At 43.2% G+C, this 21,646-nt stretch overlaps 1 protein-coding gene across 1 annotated transcript in view; it reads left to right on the plus strand.

The window, feature by feature from the left end:
• The window catches only part of LANCL2 (LanC like glutathione S-transferase 2), a 28,792-nt gene extending 7,507 nt beyond the window's left edge, over window positions 1–21,285 (plus strand). Inside the window, exons 2-9 of the mRNA XM_035101371.3 lie at window positions 1,949–2,066; window positions 4,945–5,152; window positions 8,924–9,071; window positions 10,163–10,309; window positions 11,804–11,986; window positions 13,962–14,138; window positions 16,044–16,116; window positions 19,475–21,285. Coding sequence (XP_034957262.1) covers window positions 1,949–2,066; window positions 4,945–5,152; window positions 8,924–9,071; window positions 10,163–10,309; window positions 11,804–11,986; window positions 13,962–14,138; window positions 16,044–16,116; window positions 19,475–19,590 — 1,170 coding nt within the window. The 3' untranslated portion in view covers window positions 19,591–21,285. The remainder of the gene's footprint in view (window positions 1–1,948; window positions 2,067–4,944; window positions 5,153–8,923; window positions 9,072–10,162; window positions 10,310–11,803; window positions 11,987–13,961; window positions 14,139–16,043; window positions 16,117–19,474) is intronic.
• The last annotated feature ends 361 nt before the right edge of the window (window positions 21,286–21,646 follow it).

Here is a 21,646-nt window from a genome sequence, read left to right on the forward strand (position 1 = left end):
TGCCTGCGTACTATCCTTGCACTATGAAGTTCAGGTGGTGTCATTTAGGGTTATCCCATCCTATCCATACAAGCCAGGGGGGGAGATTGAACTGAGAAACAGGAACTGGCTGAAAAGCATCCATGGTGCTTCATGGCTCTGCATGGATTCCTCTTGCAACAGTGACACACTGACTCTCCACTCTGGTGTCATCAGGGTCAAAATGGATGAATCCTGCAACTCATGGATGATGGCCTCATGAATATGGAAATCCCTCCCTGCAGACTGCCTCTAGAGCCATTTCCTTGCAGTTTCCGGAAACAGTTGAAGATAAATTTGTTCTGACAGGCATTCCCAGCTGGAGAAACGGGTCTTTCCTTAAAATGTCCACTTGTTGGGGTTTTATCCTTGTCTTATTTGTGTGTGTGTTTGTATGTGTGTGTTTTGATTATCTTAAGTGTAAATTTAGAAGGTGAATAATAGATCAGTTGTGCTTGTGATGTTGACAATAATTCCATTGGTTGCGGAACACGTGCCTCTTGAACCTGGGCTTTTAAAATTGATGCATTCATTTTTGGTGTCCTCTCAGTAATGTGTTATATGGAAATACTGTTCTTTTTTTGTTATGGGTGGGATTGTTGTTTGTTGATTTGCTTGTTTTTATGTGCTGTAACAACAAGTTAGGTGTAGCTCATAGAACAGTCTCGTCCATTTTCTGATAATGGGCTTCTTGATCAGGGAAGCTCTTCCAAAATGGAACATAGTTTGTTCTCTCTCTCTTGAGTCCATAGATGACTTAACAAATATATAGCAGTGTTCTGGCTAGCAAAACTTCTCATGGCTAGAACATTTGTGGGCTCATGTTCATGACTGAGACAACTGTACAATGTGAATTAACCTGGTTAGTTGTGTTTTGTTAAAAAGAAGGCTCTTAGTTTTCCTACATCATTCCATACCTAATGTCCTTATTAGAAATCTTGCCAACATCCACCCTAATGAATTTAGGTCCACCAAGTGAAGTTATGATTACCGGTAGTTCTGTATGAATGAAAATGGGTTCTTTGTGAGCTTTCCTGGTCATGTGATAGAATTTCATTTCAGCCACTCTTTACTCTTCTTGCCGATTGAATGATCTTCTATTAAAACCTGAAATATAACCAAATTAAGCTAGTATTTGGTGAAATTTTAGAACATGACTCCACACAAACCAGAATATTTCTGCTTGATTTTCATTCCTCTGTAGCTGACCCAACTCACTTGCCTACACCAGTAGCATTTTACAGGCACCTGGTGGCTTACCTTTAGGGAGAGCAATGGGCACTGCAATTAACAGCTTTGTGACAGCACGGCCTATGATTGTGTGGAGGCAACTGTGCCTTCCCCCGTTGCCTCCTCATTTTGCAGGAGAGAGGTAAACAGTTGGCCCAGGGGACCTGCACTCTCTCTTCACCTCCCCATAACCAAAGTAAACACAGCACTAGAATGGGTGGAAAGGCTTAAACCTCTGTTCAGCCTAGTACCCTGATGGGGATTTAAATTATTAAATTGCCCTTCCACAATCAGTCGTTTCATAGGTGGTGGCGATAACCTCCCTTCTCAACTGTTCTGCACAGATCTGGGGTGGGGGTTGGCCACACCCATGTGTGGCCAGTAACTAGCAGAGGGTTGGCCAGGGCAGATGAGGCTCTCAGGCCAAAAATGGTTGGCCCCACTGCTCAGTCTAGAGAGGTGCATAGAGTTATTCCTTTCCCAATGGAAGAAGGGAAATACCAGTCAGAATAACTCTTAAAGAGGAAACATGTGCATACCTGCATGCACACCATGCTCATCCTCTAGGAAGAGTTGTATTTTCCTCTAGGTGAGCAAAATAGCTTGAGGTGGCCCTGTTTATGCACAAACATGTGTTGAACAGCCTTAATTAGCTGCTAGGATTTTTGTTGGTTTTTAAACGATCTTTTCCCCCCTACAGATCTGCTCTTATTTCAGTAAAAGGATCACAACTAAAATTAAGGATCTGCTGCAGCAAATGGAAGAAGGGCTGAAGACTGCAGATCCTCACGACTGCTCTGCATATACTGGCTGGACAGGTGAGGTACCCAAACTTCTTGACAAAGTTCATGGAATTACCTTTGGAGTTGGATTTTTAAGATCTTCACAGATACAACAGCTTGTTTTGTGATCTAGTGCTGGGTTCTAGGTTCAAGCTTCGTTTTCATTGATATTCTATTGATAAGTATATTCATAACGTTTTAGTCTGCTTTTCCATGAAACCACATTCAGAATGTTTGACAGCATTATAGGGCTGGCATGTACCCACACTTTCAACCCAGTTGCTCTCTGGAGGTAGAAAGCGAAGACCAGGTTTCTTCCTGCTTACTTTCCCACTTAGTGCCATTAACAATTAGTTGGCCAGGAAAGCTCTTCCTTGGTCACCTAAGAAAACTATTAATCCTGTTTTCCAAATTCTTAAAATAAAAAAACCCACCACCACCACCAATTACTGCTGTTTTGAGCATAGCCTGGCTTGCTTCTGTGAAGTGTGTGGTCTGGTCTGTTGCCACTTGTAGTTTTCAATTTACCCAACACCTACCATTATTTGTATGCTTATAGGGGGAGGGTTGGTTGAAAGGATTGACCCATTTGGATGAGATGAATGGTGGATTGAGCCTTTTAATTAGGCAGTGTGTATGTCACCATTTTGTCATCAAAAGAACAGAATGCTATATTGGGCATAGAATTCAATCTCCTAGTAATTCCTGCTCCTGTATTTCTATTTTTTGAAAATGCAAGTTTGTAGTATATGGCAGCAACAATTTTATTTATTTATTGAATTTGTTAGTCGCTTTATCTTGCCCAGAGCAACCCAATGTGACTTACTGCCAACCATACAAACAGGCAAAAAATCGCATATAAATACATTAAAACCAAGAGGAGAAAGAAATACGTTAAACAAACATCCTGCCCACCTCTAAAAAGGACACAGAAAGCTAAATGCCAAAGACCTGGTTATAGAGGAAAGTTTTTGCCTGCCAGGCAACCCTCTCTTGGTAGAGTATGTGGCTACTAAAATCTCAGGAGCCAGATGGTGGCTGAATAAGATGTACAGTGGTCCAGGATTTTGGTGCTCTGCTTAGCTCATTATTCCTCCCCATGATGTACAAACTGGAATAAATAACTCAGAATTGTAAAAATAGCCATCATGAAATATGTAAAGTAGACGAAGCAGATTTGCTTAATTTGTATAGTTATTCAGGTTGCAGAACACAGCTTTTTTGGGGGGGGTCAGTGAATTTGTACTGTCTGTGTGCAAAATTTATTAATTTGCACTAAGTGTACATAGATGTGGATACTTCTTCATTCCAAATCTGTGCTTATGGCATATTGCAATCAAGGTGGACTTCGATACATGCATTATCCTATTCTAGAATAGATGTTTCCCAGCATGCTCCCCAGGTTCCTTCCAGCTTTGTTGCTAAGAAGATTTAAATATGAAAGAGGATTTTTGGCCCAAATTCAGTTCTGGAAATGGAAGTTCAGTATTTTTCCTCTTTTCTTCTTAATGGCTCTTGGAAGGATTCAGAATGTTCTGGGCAGATGGTTCTGTAGGAGGAGAAATGACAAAAAGGTGACATTTGTGATTGGTTTGTTTTAAATACCTAAAAATGGGGGCAGCTGTGTGGCACTAAAGGAGGTGTTTTTTTAATGCCGCCTCACTTGCTGTTTCTTTAGAAGCAGAACAGAATTCTGACACTGGGATTGGCAGAATTAATTGCTAATTCACACTAGGACAATTAAAACAAATCAACCTTCTACTTAAAATAGCAAGACAGATGGATGAGTAATATCAGTTCCATGGAGAATGGCTTGGGCTTTATACAGGAATGCTCAAATATGACAGAAAAATAAGTTTTAGAACTGCTTTCGTGTTTGTTAAATATAAAAACAGCTGTATATGTTTTATTTTGTCCACACATTTCTTTCGTGCCTTTCCTTGAATAAGCTCATAGTGACATATATGGTTATCCAATGCATAGTCACAACAATCTTATAAGATTGTATAAAATAAGAGGAAGACTACTCTAATGAGCTTCATAGCGGAACGAGGATCTGAAGCCATGCCTCTGGTCAAGATCCAACACTCAGGCTCATCTTATGCAACCCTCTTAATTTAATCCTAAGAAAAAAGTTTTCATTTTTCCCCAACAGAGATAATGTAATTCCTTCAGTAGCACCAACTAAGTTTTTATTTTGGTATGAGCTTTCGTGTGCATGCACACCTCTTCAGATACACTTGATACAGAAGTCAGTCCCTTATGTATATACAGAGGGTGGGTGGTGGGTGGGTGGGAATGGGTGATGGGCTGATGGGAGTGGTAAACCTGTAGATGGCTGTTAACTACTGCTGATGACTGCAATTGGTCCTGCGGGTCCAATTGGTCCAATTGACCCCTGACCATTAGGTCCAGTCACAGACGACTCTGGGGTTGTCGCACTCATCTCGCTTTACTGGCCAAGGGAGCTGGCGTACAGCTTCTGGGTCATGTGGACAGCATGACTAAGCCGCTTCTGGCAAAACCAGAGCAGTGCATGGGAGTTATGCAATATTATTTCATCCCATAATAAGGTTTGTTTAGTGGCTAGCATAAGTCAGATCAGGTTAGTCTTCCCCTGGTGAGTCAAGACCACAAGTAGCAGGCTGTGCTCAAGGTGGGCTGTAGAAGCATCATTTTCTATTTCTCTGGGCTTTGATTTAAGAAGAGAAGGGTGGGAAGAGAAAAGAAGAGGCAAGAAAGGAGAGTGAGACCCATCTTGTACTTTATGGCTAAAGGTGAGTCCTGGTTTCATAAAGGTATAAAGAATCCTGTAATTTAAAAAAAACAACAACAATGAACTATTGTGACTCTATGGGTCAGCAAAGGAGAGGGAATAAGGGCATTTAATTTCCCTTCTTTCTGGTGATTCCAGGGATAGCCCTTTTGTACCTTCAGCTGTACCGTGTGACGCAAGAACAAAGTCATCTACAGCGATCCCTGGATTATGTGAAGAGGATCCTACGCAACCTGAATGGAAGAAGGATTACTTTCCTCTGTGGTGATGCTGGACCCTTGGCAGTGGGAGCAGTGGTGTACCACAAGCTGAAGAATGACACTGAATCCAAGGAATGTGTGACCAAGTGAGTACCTGAGATGGGCTGGGGAGAAACGCTTAGGGATAGGCTAAACATTCTTCAGTGGGTCAGTAACAGCAGAGCAAATCCCCTCCTTGGGAGGCCAGATGAAGGAGCTGAAGAGGATTAAGTTGGTTTTTCTTATGGATATCTCAGCCTCCAGAGAAATACTCTTAATGTGCTGCTGCCCGTTAGCCGCCTTAGCAATATAGTAAAATCAGAGAATTAAAATAGCAGCCATCAAACCAGCATAAAGCATTCCAGGTGTTAAAAGTTTAAAAGCCAAAGGAAATAAAAGGTCTTTGCCTGGTGCTGAAAGGCCTTACGGGCCAGTTTCAGAGAATCCTCTCAAGAGCAAAGACAAATCCCGAGTTAAGAAAGTGCTCTCCCCTGTTGCTGCCCCTGTCTTACCTGAGAGGATGGAGGTACCCAGGTCTGAAATGGGCCTTGGATCATGAGCAGGCAAGGCACCTGTGAAGTAGCAAGTTGCCATGCTAGGGTTATATACTGTATAGGGACTCAGTCAGTTCCCTGCAGCTAGGAGAACTTACTACTGGGCAAGCAGGTGGAGGAGCTTTACGTTCCCCCACCCCCACTCTAGCGTGAGAAAGGATCCATCTTGCTGATTTTGGTTTGGTTTCCTCTGATACTTCCATTCCTAGAAAGAATAACATTTGATCCAGAGGCTTCTGAGATACTTCTCTGCCTTTCTCCTCCCGTTTTGCACAAGGCTCTAGTGACCTTTGGCAGGTTATAAACACACAAGTGGTTTCTGTTAGCATTCTTTGCTCTGGCCCTAGCTGTTCGCTTTCCCCCAGCATCCCTTGCTGTGCCCAGGGCTCTTGGGGGCTCTGCCCTGCCTACAGCCATTGCACTGCAGTTTATATTTAGAAGTTGCATCACTCTCCTCCTAATCCACGGTCTCTGAAAGATTAATCTCCGTCAGGGCTTTTTGATATGACTGTTTGCATTTTAAATGGAACTTTCTTTCCCTGCTGAGAATAAAAGGCAGGGTGCTGCTTTTTCAGATTTTGTTTCAACCAGGCTGCTTTGTGGAGTGGGAAGCAGAGAATAAAAATGAGATTAAGGCTAAAATGCTAAGATTCTTGTTTGCCTAATTGAAAATAAATGCCATTGGAAACAGTTGGGCTGACTTCCTAGGAAGTGGCTGCCATCCAGAAAGCTGCGTGGGGGCAGATCTGATGGTTCTCTCTCTCTCCTTTTTCTGAGCATCTCCCTTCCCCCTTCTAGGCTGGTGTATCTTAAGTCGCTTTTGAAATGGAAGTGCTTTGGAGCAATTTATACTGTGCCTAAGGGATAGGTGCTGCTAATTTGAAAGACAGACAGACAGATAGATAGATGGCTTCATTTCTACATATTCCTAACTTGATTTACTCTTACCTTGATGACTGAAGGCTGAAATTTGCTTAACAGCATGGTGTGTGTGGGAGTTCATTAATTCCATTTGATGGCCTGGAAATAACCTGTTTCCAGTGCTCAGCATTAGCTCAGGTAGACAATCTAGGTGCCACATGAGGCCTGAAAACTAGGTTATGGGTGCAATAGCAGAATGCCTAGGCGTTGCTTTTTTTGTATGACAAGATTACAAAGCTGAAAATGAATGAACTCCAGCTAAAAGCTTATGTTCATTTTTCATATGGTCTCGTCCTCATCAATAGTCTTTTGTGGGCCCCTTCTTCAGTTTTCAGAGAGTGACTGGAAGGGGGGAGGCAGAAAAAGGTTCTCCTTTCTTTCCACTCTGCAAACAAGCTCTGGATTCTCCTTGCGCCCCCGCCCCTTTCCTATATAACTTTCTAGCACAACTAACATATATTACAGGCCTACACAAGTGATGAAAGAGACACCCACTTTGAGTGTACAGTTCGCACTCAAACGTCTTACTTCAGTGCCATCTTGTGGGGCATGATGGCACCAGGGTAAGATGTGCTTATCAGAGCTCCGCATATTCCCTTTCAATTACATGATGGGTGTTTGCTTTCCTGGCTCCCCCCACCCATTTTGTTCTTTTTAAAATTCCTCTTATCGCCCAGCCTCAAATCTTCTATTCTTGGGCAAAGTGATTGAGCAGGTGGCTGCGGAACAACTCCAGGCATGCCTGGAGGATGCAGACCATTTAAGATCCCTTCCAATCGGGATTCAGGTCTCATCATGGAAGTGAAACTGCCTTGGTTGCGCTGGTCGATGATCTCCGGTGGGCTAGGGACAAAGGTGAAAGCTGTTTCCTAGTTTTTCTGGGTCTCTCGGAGGCCTTTGATACCATCGACCATAACATCCTATGGTCGTCTAGAGGGGCTGGGAGCTGGGGGCACTGTTATACACTGGTTCCGCTTCTTCCTTCTGGGCCATGTCCAGAAAGTAGTGTTCAGACCCCTAGGCTCTCACTTATGGGCTGCCACAGGGTTCCGTCCTCTCCTGCATTAAAACCCTTTCTATATTGTTTGTAGTGCTGGTTTCCAGCATGGCACCCCTCCCCCCAACAGCCTTAAAAGCTAGGATGAAGGTAGAATTTCACAGATTGGCTGGTTAGAGGACAAGGCAGGCTGTAAGGATATGGTTGTGCTCTTCGATTGATGTGTGTGAAGCGTTTGAGAAGGCAAAAAGTTGGAAATATGCAGTTCACAGGGTTGTCTCAGGATAAGCAGTAGGAATCGCACACAAGTACGTTTCACCCACGTTAAATCAGCTTACCACTTGAGAGGTTTCTTCAGATTCACCGCTGGGTTAAAAGTGATGGGGTCTTTATCTGCTACAGGATATTGACTGCCGGGTGGGGGCGGGCCTCACTCTCCCCAGCCCTCACCAGGATGGGGCTTGCCTTGGGGTGGGGAGCGCTGAGTGGGGGCGGGGCTTGCAGCCCTCACCGCCAATGGGCAGGAGAGCACTTGTGCCCCGAGTGCGGGTGGGGATTGGAGGAAAGCACTCACGTGCTGAGTGGGGGCGGGGCCTAGGCACAAGACATCATGCCCGTACATCTAAAACTGGTCGCAATTGGACCATGGCAAATTGCAAAATGTGCCTAGTCCTTAGGGAGCTTCAAACACTGCCACTGCTGTATATAAAGAATGAGAGGATAATAGTCAAGAGCAGGTTGGAAGCATGTATGATGTTGAGTGGCTAGAGGTTGATCTGCCTCGTTGAATCTTATACAGTTGATTTTTTTATTTCACCAGGAGGTATTACCTTTGCAGTCCTCAAGCTCAACCTGGTGCCCCCGATGTCTTGCAATACAACTCTTCTCACCCCAGGCTAGGCAGTGGGAAGGGATGATGGGAATTATATTCCAATACATCTACTTTGCATGCAGAAAATCCTACCGTACTTCCAGGCCCTCTCATCTCCAGATAAGCCTGGACAAAAAAAATCTGTTTCAAATATTGGAGAGACACTACTGAACTAGATGAACCAATGGCTTCTTGTCTTCTGATGTAATTATTTTGGCTTCTTTTTCAAATTATTTGACCTAGAAAAGCCTAAGTTACCTCAGCTTCAGTTAGCTTTGCAAGCTCAAAGTGGTTTTTGCCAGCTCACCTGGCTACATCAGCCTGCTGTGTTAGTTGCATGTGACACATTGACAGCCTGCAAAAAAAGGAGAACAGAGTCTTTTCTGTGTACAGAAAGCTTACTTGCCTGATCACCTGGAGGCAGTTCCTATTCACTGTGTCAACCTACTGTATTTATAAGTTTCCCATAGTTGGGTGTGATCTGATGAAAGACCAAGAACCCTTCAGTTCTCCCTCCAATTCTTTCTCATTCCAGACTTTTGCAGCTAAAGAGAATGGTCCTTGCCACAGATTCTGACCTTCCAGATGAGCTGCTTTATGGAAGAGCTGGTTACTTGTATGCCTTGCTTTATCTGAATACTGAAATTGGACCCGAGGCTGTGCCGCAGTCTGCTATCAAGGAGGTAAGAGAGAAGCGCTGTTTTCCAGGCATTGGCTTTGTACAGAGTTGGTTGTTTGGGGGGAGAGATCACTGGAGGTTCATGGTGCCTTTTGTAATGGTTCCCACCTTTTGCCTGCGCTTAGCTATCTCCATACATGTCCCATTTGTTGTTTCAATCTTGCAGAACTGTCTCCTGCCTTCCCAAGCCACTCCCTGTCTTCTTTGGGGCTTTCCACATAATGCTTTTCTAAAAACCTACATTTTCTTCTTAGTGCTATACAGGCAGTGCCCGATTTGCATGGGAGTTACATTCTGGACCCCCGTGCATATCAGCAGGGCCTGCATAAGGCCACCCCATTCCGCCCCTTTTTGTGACATTTTTGGGTCACTTCTGGGTTTGGCACGGTGTGCATAGTTGCAGTCACAAACATATTGGACGCACCTAAAACTGTTGCTGTCTGTACTCGTGCCTGTACTTATCTATGACTAGTGGTCACGCTTTATGGAAGCCATTATTGCAGAAGCCCTCTTGAAATATAACTGAGTGCTCCTGCATTTCAGTTCTACAGCAGAGAAGGCATGCTTGGTCTCTAAGGAAGTAATGATATTTTAGCAGTAGAAAAAACACACCTCTGACACTTTTGCAAGCAGCTCCCACTAATGCAGTTGCTCCACATGCTGGGGTCCCTTTCACTAGCAATAAAGCATTGCTTTTTGAAATGTAGTAACAGAAATTCCACCTGAAGGAAGTCTTGAATACCCTTTGCAACCTATGCATTTATTGCAGGTTTGGGGGGCCTTTGGACCTCCAGATATTGCTGAACTACAACTCCAGTGGCCAGGGAGGATGGGAGTTGTAGTTTAGGAATATCTGGAGGACCAAAGGTTCTCCACACCTGATTTCTTTCATTTTTCTGGCTGGAACAAGAAGTTCAGAGTAGTCTCTGAGAAGGTTATTGCAAGACCAATTCCAACTGGTCACATAAAGAAATTTGTGAAATTTTTAGGCTTGCATAACTCCACTGTTATGGCTTTGGCTACAGAGTGTACCAGCCAGATGTGAGGTGTTGTCTCAGAATAATGGAATGCCTGTTATTCTATCTGTCTGATCAGGTGGTGGATTCCATCATTGAATCAGGTAAAAACTTTTCCAGAGAGGAACGAAAGACAGAAAGGTGCCCATTATTGTATCAGTGGCACAGAAAACAATATGTTGGTGCAGCCCATGGCATGTCTGGAATCTACTATATGCTTATGCAGGTAATGTTCTTCCATGCATGTGAACAAGTCTTTAAGGCAGCTAACCCAAATCAATTATTTTAATAACAGTGGTGATAGGAGCCAGCTTGGAAAAGGGGTGTGGGGAGAGGAGACTCTCTTGAGGGCAACAGTGAGAGAAGGGAGCTTGTCTTAAGAAGATAAGAAGAAGCTGCTGGATCAGGCCAGTGGCCCATCTAGTCCTGGATCCTGTTCTCACAGTGGCTAACAGGCATCAATTTACACTTACTTACATTGTTTATGTTGAATTACATTTGCCATTTTATTACCCATTCACAACAAAGCTTGTTTTGGAGCTCTTCACAATCTCTTCTTGTTTTAATGAACAATTTAGCATCATCAGCAAACTTGGCTACCTCACTGCTCACCCCTAATTCTCAATTGTTTTTGAACAAGTTAAAAAGCAGAGGTCTCAATGTTGATCTTTTTTAAATAAAAAATAAAATAAGATGTTGTTAAATACAACATCTTTAATACAATAATACAATAAGATAAAAGGAACTAAATAAAAACAGAAACAGAGAAAGAGAAAACACCAAAGGAAGACAAAAAGTAGAAGAAAAGAAGAGAGAATAAGAGAAGAAAAATAAATAGAATTTCCATTTTTTCTTCTCTCAGTTACATAAAAGAAAATATTCAAAATATTCACTCTAGAATATTTTCATGCAACTGATCTCCTTTCTGTTAGGCAATATTTCCCCAATCTTCCTGACCCAGATGTCACAGATTAATCTATTTTCCTTTTTACACAAAAGTCCAAAAGGCGTTCTCTAACTATTGTTTAAATAAATGTCAGCAATAGTTTTTCTCTAATCAACATACCGTATCAACTTTCTCTGCGATAACTTTAACAACCATTTCTCCATATTAAACAATAATAAGTCTTTTCATCTTTGTCCACACAAGAGTCTCACCACTGTGATCATATACAGTGGTACCTCTGGTTAAGAACTTAATTCATCCCGGAGGTCCGTTCTTAACCTGAAACTGTTCTTAACCTGAGACACCACTTTAGCTAATAGGGCGTCCTGCTGCCGCCGCACCTCCGGAACACAATTTCTGTTCTCATCCTTAATAATAATAATAATAATAATAATAATAATAATAATAATAATTTATTTATTTATTTATACCCCGCACATCTGGCTGGGTTTCCCATTGTGAGATGTACAAGTTCCCTATCAGTGGGAAAGCTCATGTATCTCTTGGTATGGGACATGCACAAATGGACACTTCAGAAGACTTAGTGGCAGGGTAAAAAGAGGATGCCTAAGTGAATTGTGTTACTCTCTATTGGCACCTCCTTGTAACGTGATGCCAACTTCTAAATATATAACAGCCACAGTTGTCTCCCACCTTCACTGCTTCCAGTTAAACAAGGGTAAAATTATTTTCCTGATTCATCAAATGTGAATGCACATCAGCATGGATTTATAGTAATATGAAAAAATACTGTGTGTTTGTTGTATATTTTAGCCAGTGTGCAATGTGGATCAAGAGACTCTGAGAGAACTGGTGAAACCAAGCATTGACTATGTGCGCCATAAAAAATTTCGATCTGGGAATTATCCATCTTCTTTAAGTAATGAAACTGACAGGCTGGTGCAGTGGTGCCATGGTTCCCCAGGAGTCATCCATATGCTCATGCAAGCATATAAGGTATGTCCTTGTTTTGCTCAATCATGAGGCATGGAAGAATACATACAGTGGTACCTTGGTTCTCAAACTTAATCCGTTCCGGAAGTCCGTTCCAAAACCAAATCATTCCAAAACCAAGGTGCGCTTTCCCATAGAAAGTAATCCAAAATGGATTAATCGGTTCCAGACTTGTAAAAACAACCGCTAAAACAGCAATTTAACATGAATTTTAGTCTCTTATGAGACCATTGATCCATAAAATGAAAGCAATAATCAATGTACTGTACTATAAAATAAATAAGACAGTATTGTAGATGTTAAAAAATAAAATTATTATTATTTTCTTACTTGCACTGATGATAGTCATTGTTTGCATGGGGGGGCTTTTATCCATTTTCGCAATCACACAATCATTCAGTAGCTTAACTGGGTTACACAAGGTCACAAAAACAAATTAACTGAATAAGCCTCAAAAACGCAAAATAAATAGCAAATACAAAAGCTCCAAACTTAATCCGTTCTGGAAGTCTGACTTCTGAAAAGTTCAAAAACCAAGGCGCAGCTTCTGATTGGTGCAGGCGCCCCAAAAACAATAGCTGACACCCGCATCAGATGTTCGGCTTCCGAAAAACGTCCAAAATCCAGAACACTTACTTCCGGGTTTTCAGCGTTTGGGAACCAAGGTACTACTGTACTTTAAAATTGAAAGTTGGGTTTCCAGGTTTCCAACGGGAACTCATAGTATGGGTTGCATGTTGTCTACACTGCTTCTTAAGACTTAAGAATGTCTGTACTGCGTGCATTAAGAACATTGTTAGTTCTATAAGTCCAAGGGGATTTCTGAGGAGAAAAAAAACTTAATAGCAACACAAGGTACCTTCTTGATGCCATATGGCAAACTGCTTTTGAAGTTGTAGAAGTTTCAAAATTACTATATTTTCCCATCTATAAGGACCCCGCCCCCATTTTGGGGACTCAATTTTAAGAAAATGAGGGGAGGATTGCCCAAAGTTGTTGAGCTTCTCCCCCCATGCAGCTGTGGGCAGGAAACACTCCCTATATATTGTTTCCCACGCACAGCAGCATCAGGGGAAGTTGCGCTCCTGTCAACCGGCTGGCTGGTGGGCGTGCCGCTTCCCCCCCCCCCCAATGCCACTATCCATGTATAGGAGGACCCCAGTTTTTTGACGATTTTTTGAGTCAAAAAGCCTCATCTAGTACACACAGTATGTGACGTGTCAGGTGTTCAATTTAGACTGGATAGAAAGGAAGACCACAGTGTCACAATCTATGAGTCAAGAAATCCTCGGATCAAATCTCACGCCTCCCAACACCACTGAGAATCCTCAGCCAGGGCATGACTCAGAGGGTTGCAGCTGCCAGCTTCTGTAAGCTCCAGCACATTGAAGCTCCCCTACTCAGCTAAACACCCACCTGCCACCCAGCAAGGGAATGCGTATTCCCTTGAGGCAGACCCAGAAGAAGGATTGACATTGCTCTGTCTTGGGGCATGGGGGATCCAGTCACGGCAGCACTGCCTGTCAGCCAGCACCCCTTTCTCATTGTGGGTTCTCCCTGCTTCAGAGACCTGGGCCTCCCATGTTTGCAGACCACACCAGGGGTCCTCTGCTTCATTGCGCTGGTGGTGGCGGGCAGCCCCTGAAAAGGCAAAAGGAGCCCCTGGCTGGCCACAGAGCATATGGGACATGGTACCACCAGGTCATGCCACCAACGGATCCGGACCCTTCTGCTTGCCCAGGAGCGCAGAAACAACATGGCAGGCACCAGCACTTTTATTAAAAACAGTCGGTTCCCAACAGCCTGCTGGAACAAAAATGTCTTTATTTGCTGGCCAAAGGACAAGGAGGGAAGCAGTCCACCTTCTCTAGGGCGGGATGTTCAAAGTTTGAGAGCAGCCACCAAGAAGGCCGTCATTAAAAATAGTGAGTAGTTTTAGTTCATTGCCGTGGCTAAACTTGTGTCCACATTTCTGCAGGTTTTCAAAGAGGATAAATATTTGAAGGACGCAATAGAATGTAGTGATGTCATTTGGCAGAGAGGATTGTTGAGGAAAGGCTATGGTATCTGCCACGGGACAGCTGGCAATGGCTACTCCTTCTTATCCCTCTATCATCTCACTCAGGATAAAAAATACCTCCATCGAGCTTGCAAGGTACTCTCTTTAATTTTATTTTCAGGTGCACATACTGGGTTATACTCAACACTAGTTATACTTGGAGGAAACCCATTGATTTCACTGGACTTGCTCAGAGTATGACTTAGATCAGGAACATCCAACAGGGTGCCCTTCAGATGGTCAGAGATCGTGAGTCCAGGAAACATTTAGAGAGCACCATGTTGGCTTCTCTTGATATCCTGTGCGATCTTAGCCATGTGCATGCAGAAGCAAGTCCCACCCAGTTCAGCGGGACTCACTCCCAGGTAAGTGGAGTTAGGATTGTAGCCTTGGATATTACTCATAACTCTATTCTTCTTTCTGTGTTCTTCATTATTCATGGCTGAAAGAAAATGTTGTTTTTCCTGTCCTGATAATTAATAAATACTGCAAAAGAAGAGGAACTTTCAAATTATTCTCAGTCCTTTCTTTTTCTTTTTCTTAAGAAAAAAGGTGCTGGTACTCAACATGAAGTTGTTGTGGCAAGTGCCACACTTTTAACATTCTTTTAATAAGGTGCTGGTACTGCATACCCTTGAGTACTTCCAGGAAAAAAGCACTGATTCTTAACAACAACAGCATAATTTAGTTTAGGGTCTCAAAATTATACTGATAACTTTAAAGAATAAACTGGGTCCCTGGCAGAATTATTGGCAATCTAACAGAAAAAAGCTGAAAGAACAAGAGAAGGGGAGGGACTCTCGAACAAAGACAGTGTCCACATAACTCACATTACATAAATCACGAAATATTTCAAGGTGGGGCATCCCATTTAGGGTTCCAGCCGTGCTTTTTCCAATTACTTTGGCATTTTATGCCCACTGAATGAGTTTGGTTCTCATTGATGGGGGTTTTGTTTTCTAAAGACGTTCTGGAAATTCTGACACACACACACACACACACACACACACACACACAGGTTTGCTGATACCTCCCTTTTGTGCATGGATGCTGCCATTCTGTCTACATAAGTGTGCAGGCTTGAGTTTGCTGTTTTGGGAGAGTTATGAGATAGGGTAGTGAAGCTGACTTCTAAGGTTGACGTGGCCTCTGCCCAGATTAGCTGGCATTCATGGAAAGAGTCCGTCCCTGGACCAAGACCTAGTGGATGTTAAGTGAGGTGGGTTTTGTTGGAGCAGTGACAGCACTTCTGTAGAAAACCGTGAAAAGGTTGTTGCTACCAGTGTGACATAGCCAGTGTGAACAAAGATGGTGAATACATTAGTTGCTAAGGGATATGCTTACCATCTTTATCCAAAGCACCATGTTGCATCTGCAGCAGCATAACCAGACACCTTCAGCTGCCCCAGGTGCAACAAAACGGGTCTCTTCCGTATCGGTTTGACTGCCCCCCCCCAAAGGCACACTCCTCCATTATCTCCCCAGACAAGAAGGGACAAGAAGCTGCTTCAACATTAAGCACAGACATTTATTTACAAGACAAGAGCTACTTCTTTTCAAGGGGTTATCAATCTTTGCTGAACTGGTTCTAAACAGGTATCTCTCCCTCTCTTGAGAGTTTCACATAGGAAAGGGCTGCTGGTGGGATTTATTCTGAGCTCTGGGCTACTGAGTGCACTGTGCTCCCTTCTAATGTAAGCACATGACTTCCATTGCAACTTACTAGATAATATCTCTTCCTTTCACTGTGTCCAATGAGAGGGGGGGGTCAGTTCTTTGTAAGTCTTAATCACAGCAGAGTGGATTTTGGATAATCTGCACTTGCAATTTCCTGAAATCTCATCAGAAACTTTATTAGGGCTGAAGTTAGACTTCTTAATCAGCTGGCTTCTTCTTGCACGCCACAATATTTCATATCTATTGGATATACATCTTTATTTATTTTGGTTTTCAATATTTTAGTCATTATTTCTTCATCCCTATTTGCTGCATTTTCCCCAGTTTGCAGAGTGGTGTCTGGATTATGGTGCACATGGCTGTCGTATTCCTGACCGACCCTATTCACTATTTGAAGGCAAGACATTTTTTTATTGTTGAATTCTGTATTCAGTAATGTATATATTAAAAAATGTAAACTGGGGATGTGGGTTATTATTCACTTTTATCTGAAATCACTTCACCGATTGCATTCCACAACGTCTCAAGCGAATGTCCGAAGGCTCTTATAAAGTTTGCTAAGACAGATGTCAGACTGTGCCAGGTAAAAACCCCAAAACCCCGTGTTTCAAAACACACCACTCAGACAAAAATGCATGCTGGGAAAAGAACCAGGTTGCAAACCAGCACCCTCTAGTACTACACTGGTACTGCACCTATAAAAAGTTCCCTCTCAACAGCACCTTGGCTCCTGTTTACATACTAGGCCGAAGCCTTTACAGACTAGGCCAAATGGAGGTACTGACTCACTTGGGTTGGGGTTGGGGGGAGGAGGGGACGGGATAGGTCAGGACACAGGGGCACTCACAGGGATGAGCCAGGGTGGGGGGGGGGAAGGGGTGTGTGATGCGTCATGGGTCGGGACAGGGTGGGGGGAGGAGGGAGCGGGATACGTCATGGATCGGCACGGGTTGGGGGAATCACACAGATAAGCCACAGCGACGCATGGCAGGGCCAGCTAGTATATTATAAAATTGTTATATGATTGAATTCAAAGCTACATGGTTTAGTTGGACTGTAAATTCACTTAAGCTGATATTGGCCTGGTTCACATGTTATGCCAATCCAATCCGTGTCTGAGCCTGTGGACTCCAGGAAAGGAAATGGTTCTGCCGCTGTGTTAAGTCAAGGTTGGGCTTAGTGTGCCCTCTGAACCTGGGCTTGTGCTTTAGCTCTCCCAGACAAGCAATGAACAGTAATCCATAGGGCAAACCCTGATTAGACCTCTTGGTTAGTCTGCAGGGAGCACATACATGAGCTGAACCACAAAGTTCAGCTGTGGCTTAGCTCAGTGTAACAGCAGAACAACTGGGAAGAGCAAAGTGTCTGAAATCTCTTCTTCTGGAGTCCACATGCTCACATGTCCATGTGTGAACCAGGTCCAGGTCTGCAGTCCTCAACATGCTTACATGGGAGTAAAGCCCAGTGAACACTGTGGGACTTACTTATGAGTAGATACGTTGTTGTTCTTTGGCGATCACTCGTAGCTGAGTAAGATTGTGTTCCATAAACATGGTTTTAACAATGAGTCTGTAAGTGACTGTGGAGGCCAATTCTGGATCCACACGTCCTTCCACAGTGGAGACATTGGGTTCCGCGCGGGAGTTGATCACGGTGTGGATTTGCCAAGTGTGCCTTCCTCTTACCACATTTCTCCCTTGCATCCTGAATTCGAGTGTCTTCAAAGCCCATGGCACCTTTGGTAAAGGCTGTGGGTGCACAACAAGCCTGCTTAATGAAATGTGCATGGTTCCTGCTTAATATTCACGGCCAGAGTTTAAATGCATGTGCAGCCATGAGCTTTTCCTGCACCCCAAAATCATATTTTGTTGTCCTGAAAGTTGTAGCAAACTTTCTTGATCAGCTTCAAGTTCCTAGTTGTCACATTTTGAAGTCGTCCTGCTTTTTGTCTCAGCTGCAGGGCAATTCCAGCTCCTTTTCCTCACGTTGGTCAGCCTGGATAGCTCAGTTGGTTAGAGAGTGGTGCAGATAATGCCAAGGTTGCATGTTCAATCTCCGTATGTAATAGCTGCATAGTCCTGCAATGCAGGAAGTTGGACTAGATGATCCGCAGGGTCCCTTCCAACTCTACGATTCTTTTATTCTTGGTCTTTGGGTATCATGGCAGTTATCCATTTGGAGTCTGAGCAGGTGGTGGCCGTCCTTGACTCTATTCATTGACAAGAACAGAGTCTTATTTGAGAGCCTTGTTTATGGCATTGTGCCAGAGGTGCTCAGCCATTTGCACATGGCAGTATGCAAATTGTGCCATCCAACCATTAAGTTTAATTGAGCAAGAAAGATCAGGGGACCAGTCTCCTGCTAGGAAGGAATTGGGGTCATTTTTTAAGCAGTGAATTCTCATGGGTGGAAGGCTATAGAGAGGTGGCGATATATTAATTGACATGGATTTACTGGTAAGTGTGTCGCAAGTAAGTAGGGTAGTAGCCCAGTCCTATCCCATGTTTACTGGGAAATAACTGATTTCAATTGGATGAATAGCTGAATCCTGTGTGTGTCTACTCAGAAATAAGTTCCACTGAGTTTAGTGGGACTTTCTCCCATGTGTAAGCATGTCTGCTCAGAAGTAAGTCCTGTTGAATTCAAAGTGCTTCTTCACAGGTAAGAGGACAGATAATTTAGCAAAGAACTACAGCTTTAGTTATACTGTAACTGACCTTTGCTGCATTTTGTCCTTTTGAGTTCTACAGCCCTGTTCTCTTTTCCTATTGCCAGAGCAACTGAATTACTGTTGTTGGAAAATCTGGTTTGTTCTATGCTGAAATCTGTTTTAGGGTCGAGTTTGGCAGATAGGATTATAGATCTCAGCAATGTATAGTCTCTGGGTGTTTAACTTTCTCATAGACATCTTACCATAGAAACTCAAAAATAGACCATTGATGCTCAGAACTGAAGGTTGTTTTCAGAAATGACTCATTTGCCATCTGTTGTTAATGCATGGAACTGCAGGATTATTCAAGAGTATCCACAGTTGTGCTGACATCACTGCATTTGACACATTAGAAACCTGCATTTTCATCCATGGAAATGTTCTTCATGTCACAAAATTATAATACAGAGTGCTGCATTTCATTAAGATGACCAACTTTTCTTACCCAGCAGTCATTTGTGAAAAATGAGGACTTGAGGGGTATCTTCAGTACCCTGTTTTTCATACTTGGCTAAATTAGGATAATTTGGTTTTACCCTAATGCTACAGGAACACACCAAAGCCAAACGTGCTTTACAAATGCAAATACGGCTTTTCTCTCCAGGATATAAGATGCATTATCTGAATCAGTCCTGGTGAAACAGCTTGGCTGGTGTTGTCCTCTGGCTTTCTCCTGCAGCTCTGAATGTCCCCCTTGCCACCACTAAAAGCCAGTCTCCTCCCCAATTCCTGGAGTTCACGTCCCCTGTGGCCAGCCTTCTGAGAGTAGATGCCAGTCGTGCGTCTTGTAGCAGATAGCCTGGCAGCTGTGCTCAGAGGCCAACCATAAAGTGTGCCAGGTGCAATCCCTTTGGAGGCACTGTGAAAGTAATAAACAGGCAGATCCTGCCTTCCCTTATGGACTGGTAACTTGTGTTTTATGTGTATTTAATATGCAAGACTGTTCCAGGGGATCCTTTGCAGCTCTCTCAGGATAAGATCATGGCCAAAGGATCCAGGCTTTCTGTTTTTGTGCTTTTTTGAACTTGGGATTTGTCTGCTTCAGGTATGGCAGGAGCTATCCACTTCCTCTCTGACATAATCGACCCCCAGAACTCCCGCTTCCCAGCATTTGAACTCGGCTCTCAAAGGAAAGAAAGCAAAGAGGAGCAGAACAGCTAAATGGAAACTGGAGATGATGCCCAAAGCAACATGACTGCTTAGTGCCTCAAGTGGAACTGAACCAACGTTGGGAGTCTGGAGGAAAAACTCTTTCTCACCTGTTCTCCAAAGAACCATGCTTGTTGTTAATGCATGAGTGAGAGAATTCCACATTTCAGTGTTTAATTCTAAGAGATGCCTTGAGTTTTGGCAGTGAGCAGGCTTAAGTTCATTGGGGACTCTTGCTTTTTCAGTTTTCACAGTTGTCCTTCCAGGTCTTTCTCTGTGTGTTTGCATGTTCCTTGGTGTTGTCCAGAACTGTAAAGTTTTTTCCGTTCATTGTGAAGCTGAAAACTGGTCAGTGACATCTAGTCCTGCTTGTTTTTCTGTGCATGGCTGTAATGACAGCACACACCTCTCTTTCCACTGCTGAAATAGGACCTCACATTTGGAACACTCTCTCTGCCTATTAGCCACCATGAATGAGAGGGGCAAGCCCAGCCAAATGCACAGCTTGGTTAACCCTTTTCTGGACTCACAACTTCATCAAGAGCATGGTCCAGTCAGAGTTTTTAAAAAACAAATCTATCTCCCATTGATTTTCTTGAAGAGGTTAACCATATGATTAAAATTCTGCCATTGAAATCAGTTACTCAATGTCTGGCCAAATTATGCCCCATATCTATCTCGCCCTGCCCACCATGGGGACTGTTTAAGGCTTTCAGTCTACCTAAAGTGAATAACAAATGTTGCACTGGTTTCCATGTGAAAAAATCAAACAAGTACTACACTCTGCTGTTGAGATTTGTGGATTGTGCCCCTAAGAGTGAAGCTCACTTCAAATTAAATAGGTGAGCATTACATCTTTTGTGCCTCCCACCCTGGAAATAAGTCTAGAATGCACATTTTCAAAAGTACTTCAATGAGGTTAATTTTCAAATTTGAAAACTCTTTAAAGTGCTTTCTGAAATACAAGATCCTTTCAATGTAGGGAGGGGGTCATAGACATGCCCTAAGCAGCCCACATAATTCCACCAATTTTGTAGCGGAACATCATCCCTTCAGTTCTCATGCATCATGGAAAGTTTTCTGACAAAACTAGGCAGAGCCACACAAAAGTAGTAGTGGGTCCAGCCTCACAGTTTAGGGAAGGACTCTGGGAAATGAAATGGCTTACTACTAGTGTTGGAAGTTTCTCAGAAGGGGCCAAGGTATCCAATTCTAATTAATACAGTAGTAAGACTGTCAATCTCCCTGCTGGGTGACAGACAGTCCCATTTTTGTTGCTTCACCCTCTGAAAGGTTGCTTTGTTGTTGTTCCTGTGTCTGAAGAGCTACATAGTGAGTGTGTCACTCAGGCCCCGAGTCATAACTTTGTTTTGTTTACATTTTGCTCTTCCACATCTTCTAAAAGAAATTTTGACAATTTGCATTGCTGTGTGTACTTTTTATATGGGAGAAATTTGGCTTCTGGAATAGCTTCCAGTCACCGTTGCTGAGAAGTGAACCCCACTTCCTAGATGGGATGTTTAAAGGTTGTTGTATCAAATTGTTCTGAGTTTTGTTGCACTGCTTTATTCTAACAGGAAAGGGACAGCCTCTCAAACGAGAGTATTTTGGAAGAAGGGGTGGTGGATTAGGGGGGAAGTCAGTTATCACAATGTTTTGCTGTTAAAGTTGTTTCTTTTATAAAAAAAATAAATTTAGCAAAATACAGATGTGTTCCGAACAATTTTTTCTTACCTGCCTGCCTATGTGCTCTGACAACAGCATTAGTTGAAACTACATGTTACACATGACATGGGTCTACTGCTAGTGCCACCAAAACGGGCAGCGCTGTGCAAGCTCCCCTCCATCCACTGGGATTTCTTACAATGTTATGTGGCATCATCACACTGAGTTTATCACCACTCTCATGGCTGGCAAAGACATGGAAACTTCCAACATGATGCTATTGTAGTGTGACATATGAGATTTAAGTATTATGGTTGACTGTGGGAGAGCCCATCACTACCATTTGGGACAGCAGCCTTGTTTCACTCCTATGTAACTACAGCTGTGTAACTTGATCCACTCC

The sequence above is a fragment of the Zootoca vivipara genome, chromosome 11, assembly GCF_965207765.1.
Source record: "Zootoca vivipara chromosome 11, rZooViv2.hap1.1, whole genome shotgun sequence".
NCBI lineage: Eukaryota > Metazoa > Chordata > Lepidosauria > Squamata > Lacertidae > Zootoca > Zootoca vivipara.